We start from the raw sequence: 20353 nt of genomic DNA on the forward strand, positions 1-20353 counted from the left end.
CCAAGAGGAAGAAGGCCCAGGCAGATGCACAGGGACAGTGGGAAAAGCAGCCTGCACAGGACACAACTTTCCCCATGAGGGAGCCATGCCTAAGACTAACTTGCAGGTCAGGAAGTTGCTTATTTAAAAAGAAAAGAACATTTCTGAGCAAACGTCTCACTGCAAACCAAGTTCACTGTAGTTGCTGTTTAATGATCAGCACCTCCACCTCTTTAATAAAACTCTGGTTCAAAACAGGGCAGGGAGCCAGGCATGGCAGCTCACACTTGTAATCCTAGCACTTTGGGAGGCCGAGGTGGGTGGATCACCTGAGGTCAGGAGTTCGAGACCAGCCTAGCCAACATGGCGAAATCCCGTCTCTACTAAAAATACAAAAATTAGCCGGGCATGGTGGCATGCACCTATAATCCCAGCTACTTGGGAGACTGAGACAGGAGAATCACTTGAACCCAGGAGGCAGTTGCAGTGAGCCGAGAGCCCACCACTGCACTCCAGCCTGGGCAACAAAGCAAGACTCCACCTCAAAATATAAAATAAAATACCAAGCAGGGCAGGGGCACACACCTCTATGCACTGCATGCTCCTTTAGGCTAGATCATCTGTATTCTCTTAAATATGTTTGGTTAAAAAGTGTGTGCATATATTTGTGTATCAGATGACATGTATAAAATAATCAGAAGTCCCTCTAACTCAGCTGACTCCAAACCATGAAGCAGAAGAGTTTACTAGAAGGATATGGGGTGGTTCACAGAATGTGAGAGGGAAGCTCCAGGCCAGGCTTCCAAGAGTAAGACCCCAAAGTTGACCAGTGTGCTGGTGTGTTTGAAGCTGCCTCTGCCACCGTTAAGCACTACAGTACATAACCACTGCACGCTACAGCAGGAAACAGCACCGCTTCTGTCAGGAATTTGACCTTGCAGCCCCTCTGCCAGATAGAGGAAACGCCCTGTCCCCTCCCACCCAAGGTGATTTAACAGAGTCTTTGTCATGGCCTGTGCTGCAAAGCAGGCTGGAAAGTAAGTACAGCATTCTCAGATCTGAGAGGGGGTCTCTGGCCCCCATCCAAATTGAATGGCCAAAGTCTGCCTCAAGCCCCAACTCTCCTCCCCAGATGTAACCACTATGAAGACGGTGGATGTGTCCTTCCAGCCCTTTGACACACACAGTTTTGGAAAACGGTTTTTGTAAGAATGAAGTTATACTATAAATATCATTCTGCAATTTTTCTACTTAATATAAGTCATGGATACCTTTCCATGTTCATACGTACAGATCTAACTTGTTCTTTTTGACTACAGCAAAAGATTCTGCAGAATCAAGTGCCATCATTTAGCCAGTCCTCTGTTGATGATACATAAGCTGTGGCCACTATCTTACTACAACAAACCACACAGGGAAAGCATCCCAGGGTATGTTTGTCATTGCTGCTGTTTGCACACGCATGTTGTCATTTTTGTAGGAATGGGGTCCTAGAAATGGGCAGCTGGGTCATACAGGCCATAGGGTCTGTGGTCTTTATCCTCATTGCAATATAAGGATGTTGGATTGAACTGAACTTCTCCACTTTGGGGACATTTCTATCCCACGAACCAAGACAATTCTAGAATCAGGATAGCCCCCAGCCCAGCCAGTGCCAGAGCAATGCTGACCCAGGGCTCTCCTAATTCTGTTTTCCAGGCATCCCCGCACAGCAGGTGTGCTGCTCCGTTGCAGCCTCTTCCTCTTTTCAGTCCATCCGATGCTGTGATTCCACGTGAGAAGAGACACCTGCGTGGAGCAATGGAAGGCTGGTTTGCAGTCCCCGATCTGCCAGCAGCTGGGATTGAGTCAGTCCCTTCCCTTTTCTGAACTCCAGTTTTCTTACCTTTAAAATAAGAGGCATGGGTTAAATTAATGGTTTTCTAACTGTGTTCTGCCAAGACCAGCATTCCACAGAGGCATCAGGAGCGGCTTCAGAACTTGGGGGATGGAGGGCAGGAGAGCAGGGCCTGGTCCTCATGAGCTCTGCTATTAACCTTGCTGTGTAATGGGGTGCTGTGTGAACATTCATCTGAAAAAGGTATTTTGCTCCTAAAGGGAAATTGAAAACTATGCAGTGTGAGTGGAGAATTTATGCTCCACATCACAGAAATCCCACTCCATAGTGGTTTGAGGGGAAGAAATAAGGGGGAGGGTGGTTATTGGTTCATATAATTGAAATCCAGGGGATATTGACTTCAGGCACAGCTCAATCCAGGGGCTCAAATATTATCAGAACCCAGTCTTGTTTCTTCTCATTACTTTGCTGTTCACAATGTTGGCTTCATTCTCAGGCTCAGTGTGGCACCAGAATGACTGCCAACGGAGTCAGGCCTATATCCTCCCAGGTTCAGGTCCAGCAGAAAAGGTCATGTGCCTCTGTTGTGACAGTCACAGCAAAAGACTCAACACATCTTATTGGCTTAGGCTGAGTAGTGTTCCATCCCCAAGCCAATCACTGTAGCCAAGGGAATGTAATAACTTGATTGGCCTGGCTGAACTCATGTGGTCAGTGGAGCTAGGCGTGAAATAAACCTTACCCAACATACATTGACTAAATGTGGGACAGGGATGATTCTCCAGAAAATTGTATTATTATTTCCCAATGCTGAGTAGCCAAAAATCAATGCATATAAAACCATGTACATGTGTTTACTCAATGAACAATTAAGATACCGATAAGACAGGATCTGCATCATACAATGGAGATGCAATGATAAATTAATTACAGTCCCCATGCACCTTGTGATGGGCCAGGACCACTGCAGGTCAACAAAGTCATCAGCTGGGAGGAATACCAGGCCACAGAGTGGAGGACAGCAAGAATAAATGGAACCCACTAGAACCCTCTGCATCTGTCTGTCACATCCAACCCTGACAATCTTCAGAGAGTAATGGTGGCTGCTTCACTTCAACCTTGCAAATGTTGTGCAAATTATTCTCTGGACCAATTCTAACTTGAGACCACTCAGAGAAGGGGATTCTGGGAAACGTAACTCCAGCCTAAGCAAGTTGATGTAGTTCAAACCACAACAGAATCCATTTGCTGCTATCTCCAGAGCTGAACCATCCAATACTCTGAATAAAGTATGTTTGTCAACTTAGCATCTAGCTAAGTGTTTTGTACGAAATCACAACATAATGTTAGGGTCCTCTTCTATCTAAATACTCAGAATAATTTTAGATAGCCACCAAACACTTGCTGTCATTTGTAACCACCTGTAATTATGAATTAGGATCTACACAAATAAAAAGTGTGCAAACCACTTCAGAATGACTTGTTGTGAAACAGATATATCCAATAGACCCAGATATAGAACTGTAAAGGATTAACTTCAAATAATATTCCCCATTACTGATATGAAAATGATTAATAAGTTTAAGATATTATGCTTTCTTTATTTCTAAAAATTTGATGAGTCTTTTGAAACATGTACCTAAAATTGGCGGTGTGCTTGCCCGCCTAACATCCATTCAGTTGCCTATGGACACTGAACTCAGGAAATACTAGTCTAAAGTTCCTATAAAAGATTCAGGAAACTTGGTCACATCTTTGTTCTAGAATTTTAAGATGTAGGAGAACTGTTTGTCTTCCAGCAACTTGCCATCCTCCTTCTGTATAAAATTGTTTTTTGTCTTTCCTTTCCTTTCTTTCTTTCTTCTATCTCCTTTGGCTGTGGTTGTTTACCATGGTTTGACTTTGTAATGGAATGTCTCCTTTTGCCCTATTCTATCACAGCTCTCTAATTCAGATGGGGTGAATCCCATCAGGAGCCTCAGCTCTCAATCTATGAAGCCATGAGAGCCGAAACTTCAGGAATGCATGATCTGCTATGATGCCATAACGACTGCTCGGAACATACCTCTCCCCCACAGTGCTGATTTTTCACTGTAGGGTGCTGTGGGTGTCTTTCGTGAGCAAAGGTGATAAGGAGGGAGAGCGTGTTTGGTATAACCAAGAAGATGCATTTTGAACCCAGGACATCCATGTGGGGAGCTGGAGGCACTTCTAGACCACCAAGACACCAACAGTCACATTTAGGAAGGAGAGCATAGGGAATCAGGGCAAATTGCCTATGCAAAGCTCATTGATTGTTTAAAAAAACAATAAAGCACAATGTGTATCAAAGCCCAAAGCCAATACCAGAGGTGAAGTGCTTCCCAAAAGGGCTTCATTGACCCAGGAGTCAGCTTCCTGGGTTTGAACCTCAGCTCCAATATTGACCAGTAGTAAAACAAAACAAAACAAAACAAAACAACTTGCTTAACCTCTCCAAGATTGTTTCCTCAACCATACCATGGGGATAAGAATACCTACTCATAGAGTTATTGGCAAGATTCAAGTAATGTGAATAGAACAATTCCTAGCATATAGAAAGCTTTAACCAATGGTGGTGGTGTTAGTATCAGAAGATGTTGTTGTTGTTGTTTTTGTTGCTGTCAGCCAATGAGAAAGGAGAGCTGCAGAGATCGATGTGCCAGTACCCAAGAGGGCTAACTGCTTGATCTATTGTAATGAATGTGGCATGCCCTTACAGAGGGCAGTCTAGCAAGGGAAGCTGATGATTAACCAGTTAATCACAGTATGAAAGGGGTTGAAATGGGGGAGAGGGTCAGTAAGAGTGCTGTAAGACTACAGAGGAAGGGTGCTGTGTAGGGTGGGAGGAGGTCTCTAAAGACTTCCTTGGGCTGGGCGCGATGGCTCACATCTGTAATGCCAGTATTTTGGGAAGCCGAGACAGGTGGATCATTTGAGGTCAAGAGTTTGAGACCAGCCTGGCCAACATGGTGAAACCCTGTCTTCACTAAAAATACAAAAATTAGCAGGGCGTGGTGGTGCACGGCTGTAATCCCAGCTACTCGGGAGGCTGAGGCAGGAGAATCGCTTGAGCTTGGGAGGCGGATGTTGCAATGAGCTGAGATTGGGCCACTGCACTCCAGTCTGGGCGAGAGAGTGAGACCCTCTCTCAAAAAAAACAAACAAACAAAAAGACTTCCTTGAAGTGGCAACATCTCAGCTGAGCCCTGAAGGGTTAAGAGTTTGCCAGTTAGGGAGGCTTCCAAGATGGCCGAATAGGAACAGCTCTGGTCTGCAGCTCCCAGCAAGACTGAAGCAGAAGACGGGTGATTTCTGCATTTCCAACTGAGGTACCTGGTTCATCTCATTGGGACTGGTTGGACAATGGGCGCAGCCCACAGAGGGCAAGCCGAAGCAGGGTGGGGCATCACCTCACCCGGGAAGTGCAAAGGGTTAGGGGATTTCCCTTTCCTAGCCAAGGGAAGCTGTGACAGTCTGTACCTGGAGGAACAGTACACTTCTGCTCAAATACTGCGCTTTTCCCATGGTCTTCACAACTGGCAGAACCAGGAAATTCCCTCCCATGCCTGGCTTGGCAGGTCCCATACCCACGGAGCCTTGCTCACTGCTAGGGCAGCAGTATGAGATCCACCTGCAATGCTGCAGCTTGACGGGGGGAGGGGTGTCGCCATTGCCGAGGCTTAAGTAGGTGGTTTTGTGCTCACAGTGTAATCAAAGAGGACAGGAAGCTCGAACTGGGCAGAGCCCACCACATCTCAGCAAGGCCTACTGCCTCTCCAGATTCCACCTCTGTGGGCAGGGCATATCAGAACAAAAGGCAGCAGACAGCTTCGGCAGACCTAGACATCCCTATCTGACAGCTTTGAAGAGAGCAGTAGTTCTCCCAGCACGGCATTCGAGCTGTAAGAACAGACAGACTGCTTCCTCAAGTGGGTCCCTGACCCCTGTGTAGCCTGACTGGGAGACACCTCCCAGTAGGGGCTGACAGACACCTCATACAGGCAGGGGGCCCCTCTGGGATGAAGCTTCCAAAGGAAGGATCAGGCAGCAAGATCTGCAATATGTGCAGTTCTGCAGCCTCCGTTGGTGATACCCAGGCAAACAGGGTGTGGAGTAGACTTCCAGCAAACTCCAACAGACCTGCACCTAAGGGGCCCAACTCTAAGAAGGAAAACTAACAAATGGAAAGAAATAGCATCAACATCAACAAAAAGCACATCCACACCAAAACCCCATCTGTAGGTCACCAACATCAAAGACCAAAGGTAGATAAAACCACAAAGATGGAGAGAAACGAGACAGAAAAGCTGAAAATTCCAAAAACCAAAGCACCTCTTCTCCTCCAAAGGATCACAGCTCCTCAGCAGCAATGGAACAAAACTGGACAGAGAACGAGTTTGACAGGTTGACAGAAGTAGGCTTCAGAAAGTCAGTAGTAACAAACTTCTCCAAGCTAAAGGAGCATGTTCTAACCCATTGCAAGGAAGCTAAAAACCTTGAAAAAAGGTTAGACAAATGGCTAACTAGAAGAAACAGTGTAAAGAAGACCTTAAATGACTTGATGGAGCTGAAAATCACAGCATGAGAACTTCGTGATGCATGCACAAGCTTCAACAGCTGATTCAATCAAGTGGAAGAAAGGATATCAGTGATTGAAGATCAAACTGATGAAATAAAGCAAGAAGACAAGATTAGAGAAAAAAGAGTGAAAAGAAATGAACAAAGCCTCCAAGAAATATAGGACTATGTGAAAATACCAAATCTACATTTAATCGGTATTCCTGAAAGTGACAGGGAGAATGAAACCAAATTGGAAAACACTCTTCAGGATATTATCCAGGAGAACTTCCCCAGCCTAGCAAGGCAGGCCAACATTCAAATTCAGGAAATACAGAGAACATCCATAGATACTCCTCAAGAAGAGCAACCTGAAGACACATAATTGTCAGATTCACCAAGGTTGAAATGAAGGAAAAAATGTTAAGGGCAGCCAGAGAGAAAGGTCGGGTTACCCACAAAGGGAAGCCCATCAGACTAACAGCAGATCTCTCGGCAGAAACCCTACAAGCCAGAAGAGAGTGGAGGCCAATATTCAACATTCTTAAAGAAAAGAATTTTCAACCCAGAATTTCATATCCAGCCACATTAAGCTTCATAAGTAAAGGAGAAATAAAATCCTATACAGACAAGATGAGAGATTTTGTCACCACCAGGCCTGCCTCACAAGAGCTACTGAAGGAAGAACTAAACATGGAAAGGGGCAACTGGGTACCAGCCACTGCAAAAACATGCCAAATCGTAAAGACCATTGATGCTATGAGGAAACTGCATCAATTAATGGGCAAAATAACCAGCTAACATCATAATGACAGGATCAAGTTCACACATTCACACATAACAACATTAACCTTAAATGTAAATGGGCTAAGTGCCCCAATTAAAAGACAAAGACTGGCAAATTGAATAAAAAGTTAAGACCAATTAGTGTGCTGTATTCAGAAGACCAATTTCACATGCAAAGACACACATAGGCTCACAATAAACGGATGGAGGAAGATCTACCACGCAAATGGAAAACAAAAAAAAAAGGGGTTGCAATCCTAGTCTCTAATAAAACAGACTTTAAACCAACAAAGATCAAAAGAGACAAAGAGGACCATTACATAATGGTAAAAGGATCAATTCAACAAGAAGAGCTGACTATCCTAAATAAAAATGCACCCAATACAGGGGCACCTGGATTCGTAAAGCAAGTCTTCAGGGACCTACAAAGAGACTTAGATTCCCGCACAATAATAATGGGAGATTTTAACACCCCGCTGTCAATATTAGACAGATCAATGAGACAGAAGGTTAACAAGGATATCCAGGACTTGAACTCAACCCTGCACCAAGTGGACCTAATAGACATCTACAGAACTCTCCACCCCAAATCAACAGAATATACGTTCTTCTCAGAACCACATCACATTTATTCTAAATTTGACCACATAATTGGAAGTAAAACACTCCTCAGTAAACGCAGAAACACAGAAATCACAACAAAGTGTCTCTCAGACCACAGTGCAATCAAATTAGAACTCAGGAATAAGAAACTCACTCAAAACCTCACAACTACATGGAAACTGAACAACCCGCTCTTGAATGACTACTGGGTAAATAACGAAGTGTACCAGAATCTCTGGGACACATTTAAAGCAGTGTGTAGAGGGAAATTTATAGCACTAAATGCCCACAAGAGAAAGCAGGAAAGATCTAAAATCGACACCCTAACATCACAATTAAAAGAACTAGAGAAGCAAGAGCAAACAAATTCAAAAGCTAGCAGAAGGCAAGAAATAACTAAGATCAGAGCAGAACTGAAGGAGATAGAGACACAAAAAACCCTTCAAAAAAAATCAATGAATCCAGGAGCTGGTTCTTTGAAAAGATAAACAAAATAGACCACTAGCAAGACTAATAAAGAAAAAAAGAAAGAAAAATCAAATAGACACAATAAAAAATAATAAAGGGGATATCACCACTGACCCCACAGAAATACAAACTATCATCAGAGAAAACTACAAACACCTCTACGCAAATAAACTAGAAAATCTAGAAGAAATGGACAAATTCTTGGACACATACACCCTCCCAAGACTAAACCAGGAAGAAGTTGAATCTCTGAATAGACCAATAACAGGTTCTGAAATTGAGGCAATAATTAACAGCCTACCAACCAAAAAACGTCCAGGACCAGACAGATTCACACTCGAATTCTACCAGAGGTACAACAAGGAGCTGGTACATTCCTTCCGAAGCTATTCCAATAAATAGAAAAAGAGGGAATTCTCCCTAACTCATTTTGTAAGGCCAGCATCATCCTGATACCAAAGCCTAGCAGAGACACAACAAAAAAAAAGAGAATTTTATGCTAACATCCCTGATGAACATTGATGTGAAAATCCTCAATAAAATACTGGCAAACTGAATCCAGACGCACTCAAAAGGCTTATCCACCACAATCAAGTCCGCTTCATCCCTTGGATGCAAGCCTGGTTCAACATATGCAAATCAGTAAACGTAATCCATCACATAAACAAAACCAACGACAAAAATCACATGATTATCTCAATAGATGCAGAAAAGACCTTTGATAAAATTCAGCAGCCCTTCCTGCTAAAAACTCAAAAAACTAGGTATTGATGGAACATATCTCAAAATAGTAAGAGCTATTTATGACAAACCCACAGCCAATATCATACTGAGTGGGCAAAAACTGGAAGCATTCCCTGTGAAAACCGGCACAAGACAAGGATGTCCTCTCTCACCACTCCTATTCAACGTAGTGTTGGAAGTCATGGCCAGGGCAATCAAGCAGGAGAAAGAAATAAAGGGTATTCAATTAGAAAAAGAGGAAGTCAAATTGTCTCTGTTTGCAGATGAAATGATTGTATATTTAGAAAACCCCTTCGTCTCAGCCCCAAATCTCCTTAAGCTGATAAGCAACTTCAGCAAAGTCTCAGGATACAAAATCAATGTTCAAAAATCACAGGCATTCCTATATACCAGTAACAGACAAACAGAGAGCCAAATCATGAGTGAACTTCCATTCACAATTGCTACAAAGAGAATAAAATACCTAGGAATCCAACTCACAAGGGATGTGGAGGGTCTCTTCAAGGAGAACTACAAATCACTGCTCAGTGAAATAAAAGAGGACCCAAACAAATGGAAGAACATTCCATGCTTATGGATAGGAAGAATCAATATTGTGAAAATGGCCATACTTCCCAAGGTAATTTACAGATTCAATGCCATCCCCATCAAGCTATCATTGACTTTCTTCACAGAACTGGAAAAAACTACTTTAAAGTTCACATGGAATCAAAAAAGAGCCCGCATAGCCAAGACAATCCTAAGCAAAAAGAATAAAGCTGGAGGCATCATGCTACCTGACTTCAAACTACACTACAAGGCTACAGTAACCAAAACGGCATGGTACTGGTACCAAAACAGATATATAGACCAACTGAACAGAACAGACCTCAGAAATAACACCACACATCTACACTCATCTGATCTTTGACAAACCTGACAAAAACAAGCAATGGGGAAAGGATTCCCTATTTAACCAATAGTGTTGGGAAACTTGGCTAGTCATATGTAGAAAGCTGAAACTGGATCCTTTCCTTACACCTTATACAAAAATTAACTCAAGAGGGATTAAAGACTTAAATGTAAGACCTAAAACCATAAAAACCCTAGAAGAAAACCTAGGAAATACCATTCAGGAGATAGGCATGGGCAAAGACTTCATGACTAAAACACCAAAAGCAATGGCAACAAAAGCCAAAACTGACAAATGGGATCTAATTAAACTAAAGAACTTCTGCACAGCAAAAGAAACTATCATCCGAGTGAACAGACAATCTACAGAATGGGAGAAAATTTTTGCAATCTACCCATCTGACAAAGGGCTAATATCCAGAATCTTAAGAACTTAAACAAATGTACAAAAAAAAAACAAACAACCCCATCCAAAAGTGGTCAAAGGATATGAACAGACACTTCTCAAACAAGACATTGATGCAGCCAACAGACATGAAAAATGCTCATCACCACTGGTCATCAGAGAAATGCAAATCAAAACCACAATGAGATACCATCTCATGCCAGTTAGAATGGCGATCATTAAAAAGTCAGGAAATAACAGATGCTGGAGAGGATCTGGAGAAATGGGAATGCTTTTATACTGTTGGTGGGAGTGTAAATTAGTTCAATTATTGTGGAAGACAGTGTGGTGATTCCTCAAGGATCTAGAACTAGAAATACCATTTGACTCAGCAATCCCATTACTGGGTATATACCCAAAGGATTATAAATCATGCTGCTATAAAGACACAAGGACAGGTATGTTTATTGTGGCACTATTCACAATAGCAAAGACTTGGAACCAACCCAAATACCCATCAATGATAGACCGGATGAAGAAAATGTGGCATATATACACCATGGAATACTATGCAGCCATAAAAAAAGGATGAGTTCATGTCTTTTGCAGGGACATGGATGAAGCTGGAAACCATCATTCTCAGCAAACTATCACAAGGACAGAAAACCAAACACTACCTGTTCTTACTCATAAGTGGGAATTGAACAATAACAACACATGGACACAGGGCGGGGAACATTACACACTGGGGCCTGTGGGGGGTGAGGGGCTGGGGGAGGGATAGCATTAGGAGAAATACCTAATGTAAATGACAAGTTGATGTGTGCTGTAAACCAACATGGCACATGTATACGTATGTAACAAACCTGTACATTGTGCACATGTACCCTAGAACTTAAAGTATAATTCAAAAAAAAAAAAAAAAGAGTTTGCCAGTTAAAGAGCAGCATGGTGGAAGTAAGAAATGAGGATAAATCAGACGGTCATTGGAGGATTATATGAGGTCAAGGAAGGGTTTTTCTTCATGCAAGTGACATTGGGCTTACCAATGGGGAAAAAGTTTACACAATGGGGGAAAAGAGATAAAAACAATGGATGAAGAAAGAAAAGAAATACCAAAAAGTTGAAGGTTGCAAAGGAGCAGAGGGTGAAGTAGGGGAAACATGCTATGTACCTACACCAGAAACAGGATGTGCCCCTGGAAAGTGTCCACTTCTACCTTTATTTTAAAATGGAGGCTGGGCACGGTGTCTCACATCTGTGATCCCAACACTTTGGGAGGCCAAGGCGGGCAGATCACTTGAGGCTAGGAGTTCAAGACCAGCCTGGCCAACATAGCGAAAACCCATCTCTACCAAAAATACAAAAATTAGCCAGGTGTGGTGGTGCATGCCTGTAATCCCAGCTACTCAGGAGGCTGAGGCAGGAGAATCGCTTAAACCTGGGAGGCGGGGATTGCAGTGAGCTGAGATCATGCTACCACCCTCCAGCCTGGGCAACAGGTTGAGACCCCATTTTGAAAAACTAAATAAATAAAATAAAAGTAAAAATGGAGAAATGGGGCCAGAAGGTAGGTCCAAGGTTATCCATGGAGATGATGACAGAGGTAGAATTAAAAATGTTTGGGCCAGGTGTGGCGGCTCACACCTATAATTCCAGCACTTTGGGAGGCCAAGGCAAGAGGATTGCTTGAGCCCATGAATTCAAGACCAGCTTGGGCAACACAGTGAGACCTAACCTCTACAAAAAATTAAACAATTAGCTAGGCATGGTGGCACATGCCTATGGTTCCAGCTACACAGGAGGCTGAGGTGGGAGGATTACTTGAGCCCAGGAGGTCAAGACTGCAGTGAGCTGTGATCACACCACTGCACTCCAGCCTGGGTGACAAAGCGAGACCCTGTCTCAAAAAAAAAAAAAAAAAAAAAAAGTAGTCCAGGGGCTGTTTGGTGTGGTGTCCTTTATGCAGAAGGCAGATGGTTAATAAGGACTTATGAAGTTTTTAGCAGATGAAGGCATACTGTGCACCAGATGGAAAAATAAGTCCCAGCATTGCTAGGAGAATCTTAGGGTTAGACACAGAGGAGGTCATAGAAGGTAGGATCAGGAGAGTAATCTCTCACACTTGCATACTTTTACGTATTGATCCTGGGTAACGAAATTTGACATCAAAATTCTCTGACCTGTATCTATTAAGCATTTATTATATGCCAAGTGTTTTGGTTATCTATTGCCGGATAACAAACTGCCCCAGAACTTAGTGGCTTACAACTACTTCAATTTTATTTATTATTTATTTATTTATTTATTTTTAGAGAGAAATTCTTGCTGCATTGCTCAGGCTGGACTAGAACTTCTGGGCTCAAGCAATCCTCCCACCTCAGTCCTACTTTATGATATCTTACACTTCCGTGGGCAGTAATGTGGACAGGGCCTGGCTGGGCAATTCAGTTCTGTTTCATGTGGCATCAGCTGAGGTTACTCAGTGGTAGCCAGCTGGTGGCTGGGCTTTTTTGGAGGGCCTAAGCCAGCCCCATTCACATGTCCGGTACGTTGGAGGGAATGGCTAAATGACTGGGTTCAGCTGGGACTGCTGATCTTGGCACCTACACGGGGCCTTTCCCACATGGTGCTCTTAGGTGAGTCAGACTTCTTATGTGGTGGGGTAGGGCTCCCAGAGACCATGTGCCAAGACACCTGGGTGAAAGCTGTGAGGTTTCTTAGGACTCAGCTTCAGAAGTCCCAGAATGTCATTTCTGCTTTACTCTACTCACCAGTCAAGCCACCCAGGTTGGTCCAACTCAAGGAGAGGGCAGCTAGACTCTAACTCTCAAGGGGAGGAGTAGCAAAGAATTTGCACCATCTTGAATCCACCACATCAAATAAGTGCTGTGCATGTGTGACCTTGCATAATCCTCTCAACAGCCCTATGGTAAGCGCTCTTATCACCTCCATTTAAGAGATGAGGGAATTAAGATACAGTGAGTTTTGGAAACCTGACTAAGCTCATGCAGCTATGAGAACTGGATTCAACCCAAGCAGCCTGGCTCCTGGACATGTTATGTACCAGTATTCTATGGCAAGCAAGACAGATACTGCCTGTATCCCACCATCAAGTTTGAAAAGAACTGTCTCTTTAGAATGTTACAGCAGGAGGTACCTTAGCAGTCTCCTAAGGCAAGCCCTTCATTTACATGATGAAGAAATGCAAGCCCAGGCTGCCTAAGTAACCACTCTTCTGTGCAGCGTCCTGTCCTGGTGGAGATCCTTTGAGTCACAAGAGCACCTGTTGGCTTATCTCCTTTTGGCAAACAAAGAAATGGCCTCAGAAATTTTAAATGACTTCTGCTAGACTACACAGCAGGAGTATAACTAAGCCAGAATCTGAAGACCCGTTCCAAATTCCATCATCTTCCCACTACTCTGAGCTGCCTCAACATAACAGATTAGAAGAGGCCCTAGGATGCCCAGAAATGAGGATGAAAGCTTGGATTTTTCCTAGGATCCAAATGAAATTGCGCACCTCCTACCAGATAGTTGCTACCTGGGGTAGGGTTCACTGAGATCTTCTTTCCAGATCTAAAATTAGGAATTTTGCCCCCTGGAAAATCATAGGGCTCTAATCGAGATTATAAATGGCTTAGCTTGAGTTCCTCCCACTCCCTGAAAGTGGAGCCTAAGACAAGGAATCAGGTATAGATGGTTTATCTGGGATCTGATCCCAGGAAGCAAGATACTCAGGAGGGCGAGAGAAGGAGGAACAGGCAAATAAGGACCCATCGACAAGGTCACAAGTGCGGATGTGGGGGCAGATCCCATCAGAACCTTCTGCAGAGCGGATAGCATGACTCAGAGTGGTCCACTCAAGTGCAGCAGCCACGGCTGCAACTGGAATCAGAGGTGAGGTTCTGTGGATGTGAGTCAGGACCCCAGAGGTGTCTGAGCCTCCTGAGAAAGGAACCTTTAATCCGAGACCAGAAGGATGAATCAGAATCAGAGGAAAGGAAGCAGGGAGAGAAAGGCGAACATTCTGTTCAGAAAAAACAGGAAGTTCAAGGGTAGGAGAGCAGGGCCCTTTTGTAGAACTAGGGGAAAAAATTACCTGAGGCTGCAATAGAGACAGCAAGAGAGGAGGTGAACAAATGATGGGAAATGGAACTTGGTGGGGGGCCTGTAAAGCAAGTTGAAGCTTCATCTGAAGGGCAACAGGAGCCCCTGAAAGGTTTTTAATAGGGGAGAGAATGTTCAGATTTTCATTTCTAAAAATGGTTATAATGTCCCCTCAGCAGGTGGACTCCCTGCTGCTTTTCCAAAGAAAATGCAAGCATCAAAGTGGCAAACCAAACTTTCATGGCAACATATAGCATATATGGTCTGCACACATGGGGCCTTCAAATACCAAGAGATTCTTCTACAGATGCAAATATTGCCTACAGATTCTGTTCAGATTGGAGGACCTGAGCCCAAAGCCCCTCCCAACACAGGTCTCTAGAAATGAGATAAATGTGGTTTTGATCCATGACAATGTTAGGAAGCTGGAAGGAGTTTCCTTAAGAATAAGAAATCTTGAAAATTCCCTGAAATATGGAAGCCAGTCAAATCAGAGTTTAAAAGGATCCCTATACTGAAGCTTATGTGGGCAAACACTTTTGCATAAAAATGAGAGATGGGAGGTAGCTCCAAGAATACTCAAAGCCTTGAGGTAGGCCAGGCGTGGTGGCTCACACCTGTAATCCCAGTACTTTGGGAGGCCAACGCGGGTGGATCACTTGAGGTCAGAAGTTCAAAACCAGCCTAGCCAACATGGTGAAAACCCCATCTCTACTGAAAATACAAAAATTAGCTGGGCGTGGTGGGACACGCCTATAATCCCAGCTACTCAGGAGGCTGAGGCAGGAGAATCACTTAAACCCAGGGGGGTGGAGGCTGCAGTGAGCCAAGATCACACCACTGTACTCCAACCTGGGCAACAGAGTGAGACTCCATCTCAAAGAAAAAAAACAAAAGCAAAAACAAAAAACAGGGATTGCTGGGGCCCACCCCATGAGCTTCGGATTCATTTGGTCTGGGTTTTCATTTCTCACAAGATCCCAAGAGAGGTTGATGCTGCTGGCTCAGGGATCACACTTTTAGAAGCATTGCTCTACTGATGACCTCTGCAATTTTAAGTACTAAACAGCTATTTCTTGTTTCATCAAGGTTTGCAATCTCTTGACCTACCAATTTAAAAGATTAAGATACTAAGAAAACTTCTGTTATTCTACTTTTACTTTCATTTAATCAAATTTAATGACATTTGCATTTTATGTTATCACCATAGTTCTGATTTTGGCTTGACCGTAAATACTGAAAACCAATAAATAGTGCTAATTTGATTGTGGCTTCATGATTATTGCTCACAGTTGAGCCAAAACAAGTGTCATGATTATATATCCTCCTCTATAGTTGCAAAGTTAAAGCCCAGGAATATGCAACTTCTACTGCAGATAGAACATTCCTAGGATCAACATTCTTTTCTTCTTTATACTCTTCTACTTACTCAAAATCCTACCATTTTAAGTTTCGGTATGCTGTTTCCATTTCCATTTGCCTTAAGAAATTTTTTAGTTTCCCTTTGAATTATTTCATTGACCCATTGAAGGTCTCACACTGAAAGTCTCACATCATCAAGTAAAAGTTCAGTCCTAAAACTATACACATCATAAGTTCTCAAAACTCATGGTCTAAAACTGGTCATGTGACCAGGCGCAGTGGCTCACCCCTGTAACCCCAGCACTTTGGGAGGCTAAGGTGGTCAGATCACCTGAGGCCAGGAGTTCAAGACCAGCCTGGCCAACATGGTGAAACCCTGTCTCTACTAACAATACAAAAATTAACTGGGCACGGTGATGGGTGCCTGTAATCACAGCTATTTGGGAGGCTGAGGCAGGAGAATCACTTGAACTTGGGAGGCAGAGGTTGCAGTGAGCTGAAATCACTCCACTGTATTCCAATAGCAACAGAGTGAGACTCTGTCTCCAAAAACCTCAAAAATCCTTGAGGTAGAAGAGCCTGGGAGCAGTAGTAGCTCTGCATACCTAAAGGGAAATGAGCTGGGGCACCAAAGTAGCAACTGTGAGGTCAACATTGCCCTTTGGACTAAGCAGCAACAGAGCAATAGAGGTGTCTGCCCCCATGGAGGAGCCAGGAGTATGAGCCTTTAGGACCCAGAGCTAAAATAGTGTTCCAGGGGACTGGTGACATAAAGAAAGAATGAGGAGCTCCCTCCCCATGAAATGCCTCCCTGGCCGCTCTATGTCTGACTCACACCCTGTCTCCTGCAGGTAAACTGCAATAAACAATCAAAGACAGGCTAACAGGGATCCCCCAAAACAAAGATGATTCTTCAGTTAAGACTCACTAAGCAATTGTGGAAATCTATCTCTGTGCAATAGACATCATCCTCTTACCAAATACAGAACTTGCACCTGAGGAAATAGAGCTGATAGCTGAGCTGGGCTGAATAATTAAATTATCGGGGAGATGTAAGATTACCATATGCAAACACTGTGAATGATTATTTATTTGTTTATTTATTTTTTTAAACAGGGTCTCACTCTGCCACCTGGGCTAGAGTACATAGATGTGATCACAGCTCACTGCAGCCTCAACCTCCATGGCTCAAGCAACAATCCTGCTTCAGTCTCCCAAGTAGCTGGCACTACAGGTATATACCATCACACCCAGATAATTTTTGTATTTTTTGCAGAGAAAGGGCTTTGCCATGTTGCCCAGGCTGATCATGAATTCCTGGGCTCAAGCAATCTGCCTGCTTCAGCCTCCCAAAGTGCTGGGACTACAAGAGTGAGCTGCTGCAGCCAGCCATGAATGATTTCTATTTGGGAAGTTAACTTAAAATTTGATAATTTAAAATATTCAATATATAAGCTGAGTAGTAATAGAATGAACTGCCAAAGAGAAAATGTGTGAGTTATAAAATCAAGCCAAGAAAACTTCCAGAATGTAACTAAGATTTCTATTTTTTCATATTTTATTTATTTATTTATTTATTTAGAGATGAAGTCTCACTGTGTTGCCTAGGCTGGAGTACAGTGGCATGATCTTGACTGCAACCTCTGCCTCCTGGGTTCAAGTGAGTCTCAGGCCTCAGCCTCCCGAGTACCTGGGATTACAGGTGCCCGCTACCATGCCCAACTAATTTTTATATTTTTAGTAGAGATGGGGTTTCACCATGTTGGCCAGGCTGGTCTCGAACTCCTAACCTCAAGTCATCCGCTTGCCTCAGCCTCCCAAAGTGCTGGGATTACAGGTGTGACCTACAACGCCTGGCCAGATTTTTAAAATGTAAAACAGAAGTTAAAGTGATATATAATATAAATTGGACTTAGCTAGAATTTAAATCTTCTGCTCTTCAAAAGACACTGTTAAGAAAATAAAAATACAAGCCTAGACTTGGAAAAAATGTTTGCAAAACATGTATCTATTAAAAGACTTGTATCCAGAATATGTAAAGAACTCTCAAAACTCAATGATAAGAAAAAGAAACAACTCAATAAAAAATATGCAAAAGATATGAATAAACACTTAACTAATGAAGATATATAGATGGCAAACAAAAACATGAAAATATGCTCAATATTATTAGTTATTGGAAAAACAAATTAAAACCATAAGAGACTTAATACCACTACATGCCTATTAGTATGACAAAAATTAAACAGACTGACCACACCAAGTACTGGTGAAGATGCTGGTGAACTGGCACTCTCATACACTACTGGTAGGAAGGTAAAATGGTGCAACCACTTTGGAAAACAGTGTAACAGTTTCTTTAAAATTTAAACATGTACCTACAATATAATTTAGTCATCTCATTCTTAGGTTTTTATCCAAAAGAAAAGAAAATACACGTCATACAGAGACTTGTCTACAAACATTCACATCAACTTGATTTTTAATAGCCCAAAAGTGCAAACATCTATAGATGTCCATACGTAGATGAATAGATAAATAAATTGTGGCATATTCATATAATGGAATAACTACTCAACAATATAAAGGAATAAACAAGCAATAACATGAATGAATCTCAAAATAATTTTGCTGAGTGAAAGAAGACAGAAAAATAGTCCATATTATATTATTTTATTTATATAAAATTCTAGGAAATATAACTAATCTACAGTGACAGAAAGCAGATCAGTGGTTGTCTGGGATCAGCAGTGGGAGGGACAGGTGGGATGGCAGAGAGGAATTACAAAAGGCAAGAAGAAACTTTTGAGAGTATTAGATATGCTCACCATCATGATTGCAATGATGGTTTCCCAGGTACAGACATATGTCAAAACTTATCAAATAGCATCTTTTAAATATGTACAGTTTACTGTATATCAGTTATACCTTAATAAGGCTATTACTCTGTGTGTGTGTGTGTGTGTGTGTGTGTGTCTGTATCGGTATGTCTCAATTTTATATGGCCATGACTCTTTTCCCTGCTCACCTGTTGCCCCAGTTTGCAGAGCCATGACATATGCAATGAGACAGACCTAGGCATGATCCTGGCTCCACTGTCATTCTGGCTGTGTGCCCTTCAGTAAATGATTTACACTTTCAGAGCCTTCATTTTTTTCCTTCAAAATGGAGTAGTGCTTGGGATTATATTAGTGAATGTCAAACGCCTTTCACATAGTAGGTTCTTGAAAACTTTAGACCACCAATCACCCCAGAAACTGAACCAGCCATATTTATGATTGCCCCTAAGGCATTAACTTTATTTTTAGCTAAAGACACCAGCATGCAATCGCCTTGAGTCCAAAGGTCCAGGGGGAAAGATGTTGAAATGCTGAGCACGGCCCTGCAGGCCCATCTGCTCTGCATTAGTCAGCCTTCCTCTGTTTATTATTCCATGTGTTAAATCTCCTCCAATTCTTGTGTGAAAAGTTCGGGTGCACAATAACCTCTTTATCACATTTTCAAATTCTGGGCCTGTTCTGGAAAGTTTACACCTTTTTCTTGTTCCCATTGTTTTCATGTGGATTCAGATTTCTGAAAAAGGCATTTGGAGCACTTTGCTGAAAATATTTGTGTGTAAAGCTTGATGAGACAAACATTGCCCAAAAGTGAGAATTAGATGTCAGAGGAATTAAAACTATACCACGTGGGCCATGTGGTACAGCTGTGGCTGTGTGAGGAGAATCTGAGGCACAGGATGGTGGTTGAGAGCCTGTGGTTGGGCAATACTCTTAGCCGCTCTCCTTTGGGGAATAAATTAAATAATACTGAAAAGAATAACAGAAACATGCCAATGTTGGAGCAGAGAATAAAAGGGTCACAAAACTCTGTAAAAATAAATGCATCATAACAATATTGCTTACCATTCATTGAGTATTATTTGTGTACCTTGCTTCACTAAGTGCTATTTTATTGAAACCTCACAACACACCTTCAGTTAGGTATAGAATAAGCAAGGGTTCTTTTGGCCATAAGTGACAGGAAGTCCACCTCAAACTGGCTTACCACATAAAGAACTTTTTATTGGATATGTAAGTTTAAAGTGCAGATTTAGTTCTACCTTCAAGTAAGACTTGATCCAGCAGCTCCAAAAGATATTTTCAAAGACCAAGACTCTTTTCCTCTTCTCTCTGCCTTCTTATTAGCTTTCTCTTTGGGCTTCATGGAGTCAGTTCAGATGTCCCAGGTTTCCCATGGTGGCAAAATGGCTGCAGCTTTTCTAGACCTCACATCCTTACAGAGAAAGAGAGAATAAACCCTGAAATTCACTCTCATTGGTCGCAAATGGGTCATGTGTCCATTCCTAAACAGATCACTGTGGTGGGGAGGGGGAGGTGAGTAAGAAAGGTTGATTATATCACGTCTTTGGAGTAGGGGATGGGGAGGTAGTCCACACCCAGTAACTAGATGTCGGTTCAATCCCAACCAAAGCTGCAGGTTGAGAAATGGGGAGAGGTGGCATCCCAAGGGAAAAAAGGGAAAGGGCTAATTCCAAAAGGGAAATGGATGCTGGGGACACATCCAGTGAACGCCCACTATAGGGTACTCATTCATTCATTCGTTCACTATTT

The 20353-nt window shown here is 42.6% G+C and overlaps 1 protein-coding gene across 1 annotated transcript; it reads right to left on the reverse strand.

The window, feature by feature from the left end:
• Window positions 1-1577: 1577 nt before the first annotated feature.
• C2H3orf35 (chromosome 2 C3orf35 homolog) lies at window positions 1578-19302 on the reverse strand. Its single transcript, XM_025377020.1, is given in 3 exon segments — window positions 1578-1864; window positions 19076-19100; window positions 19102-19302. Coding segments are annotated over 3 exon segments (513 nt in total).
• Window positions 19303-20353: the final 1051 nt, after the last annotated feature.

Source organism: Theropithecus gelada, chromosome 2 (assembly GCF_003255815.1).
Source record: "Theropithecus gelada isolate Dixy chromosome 2, Tgel_1.0, whole genome shotgun sequence".
Classification (NCBI taxonomy): Eukaryota; Metazoa; Chordata; class Mammalia; order Primates; family Cercopithecidae; genus Theropithecus; species Theropithecus gelada.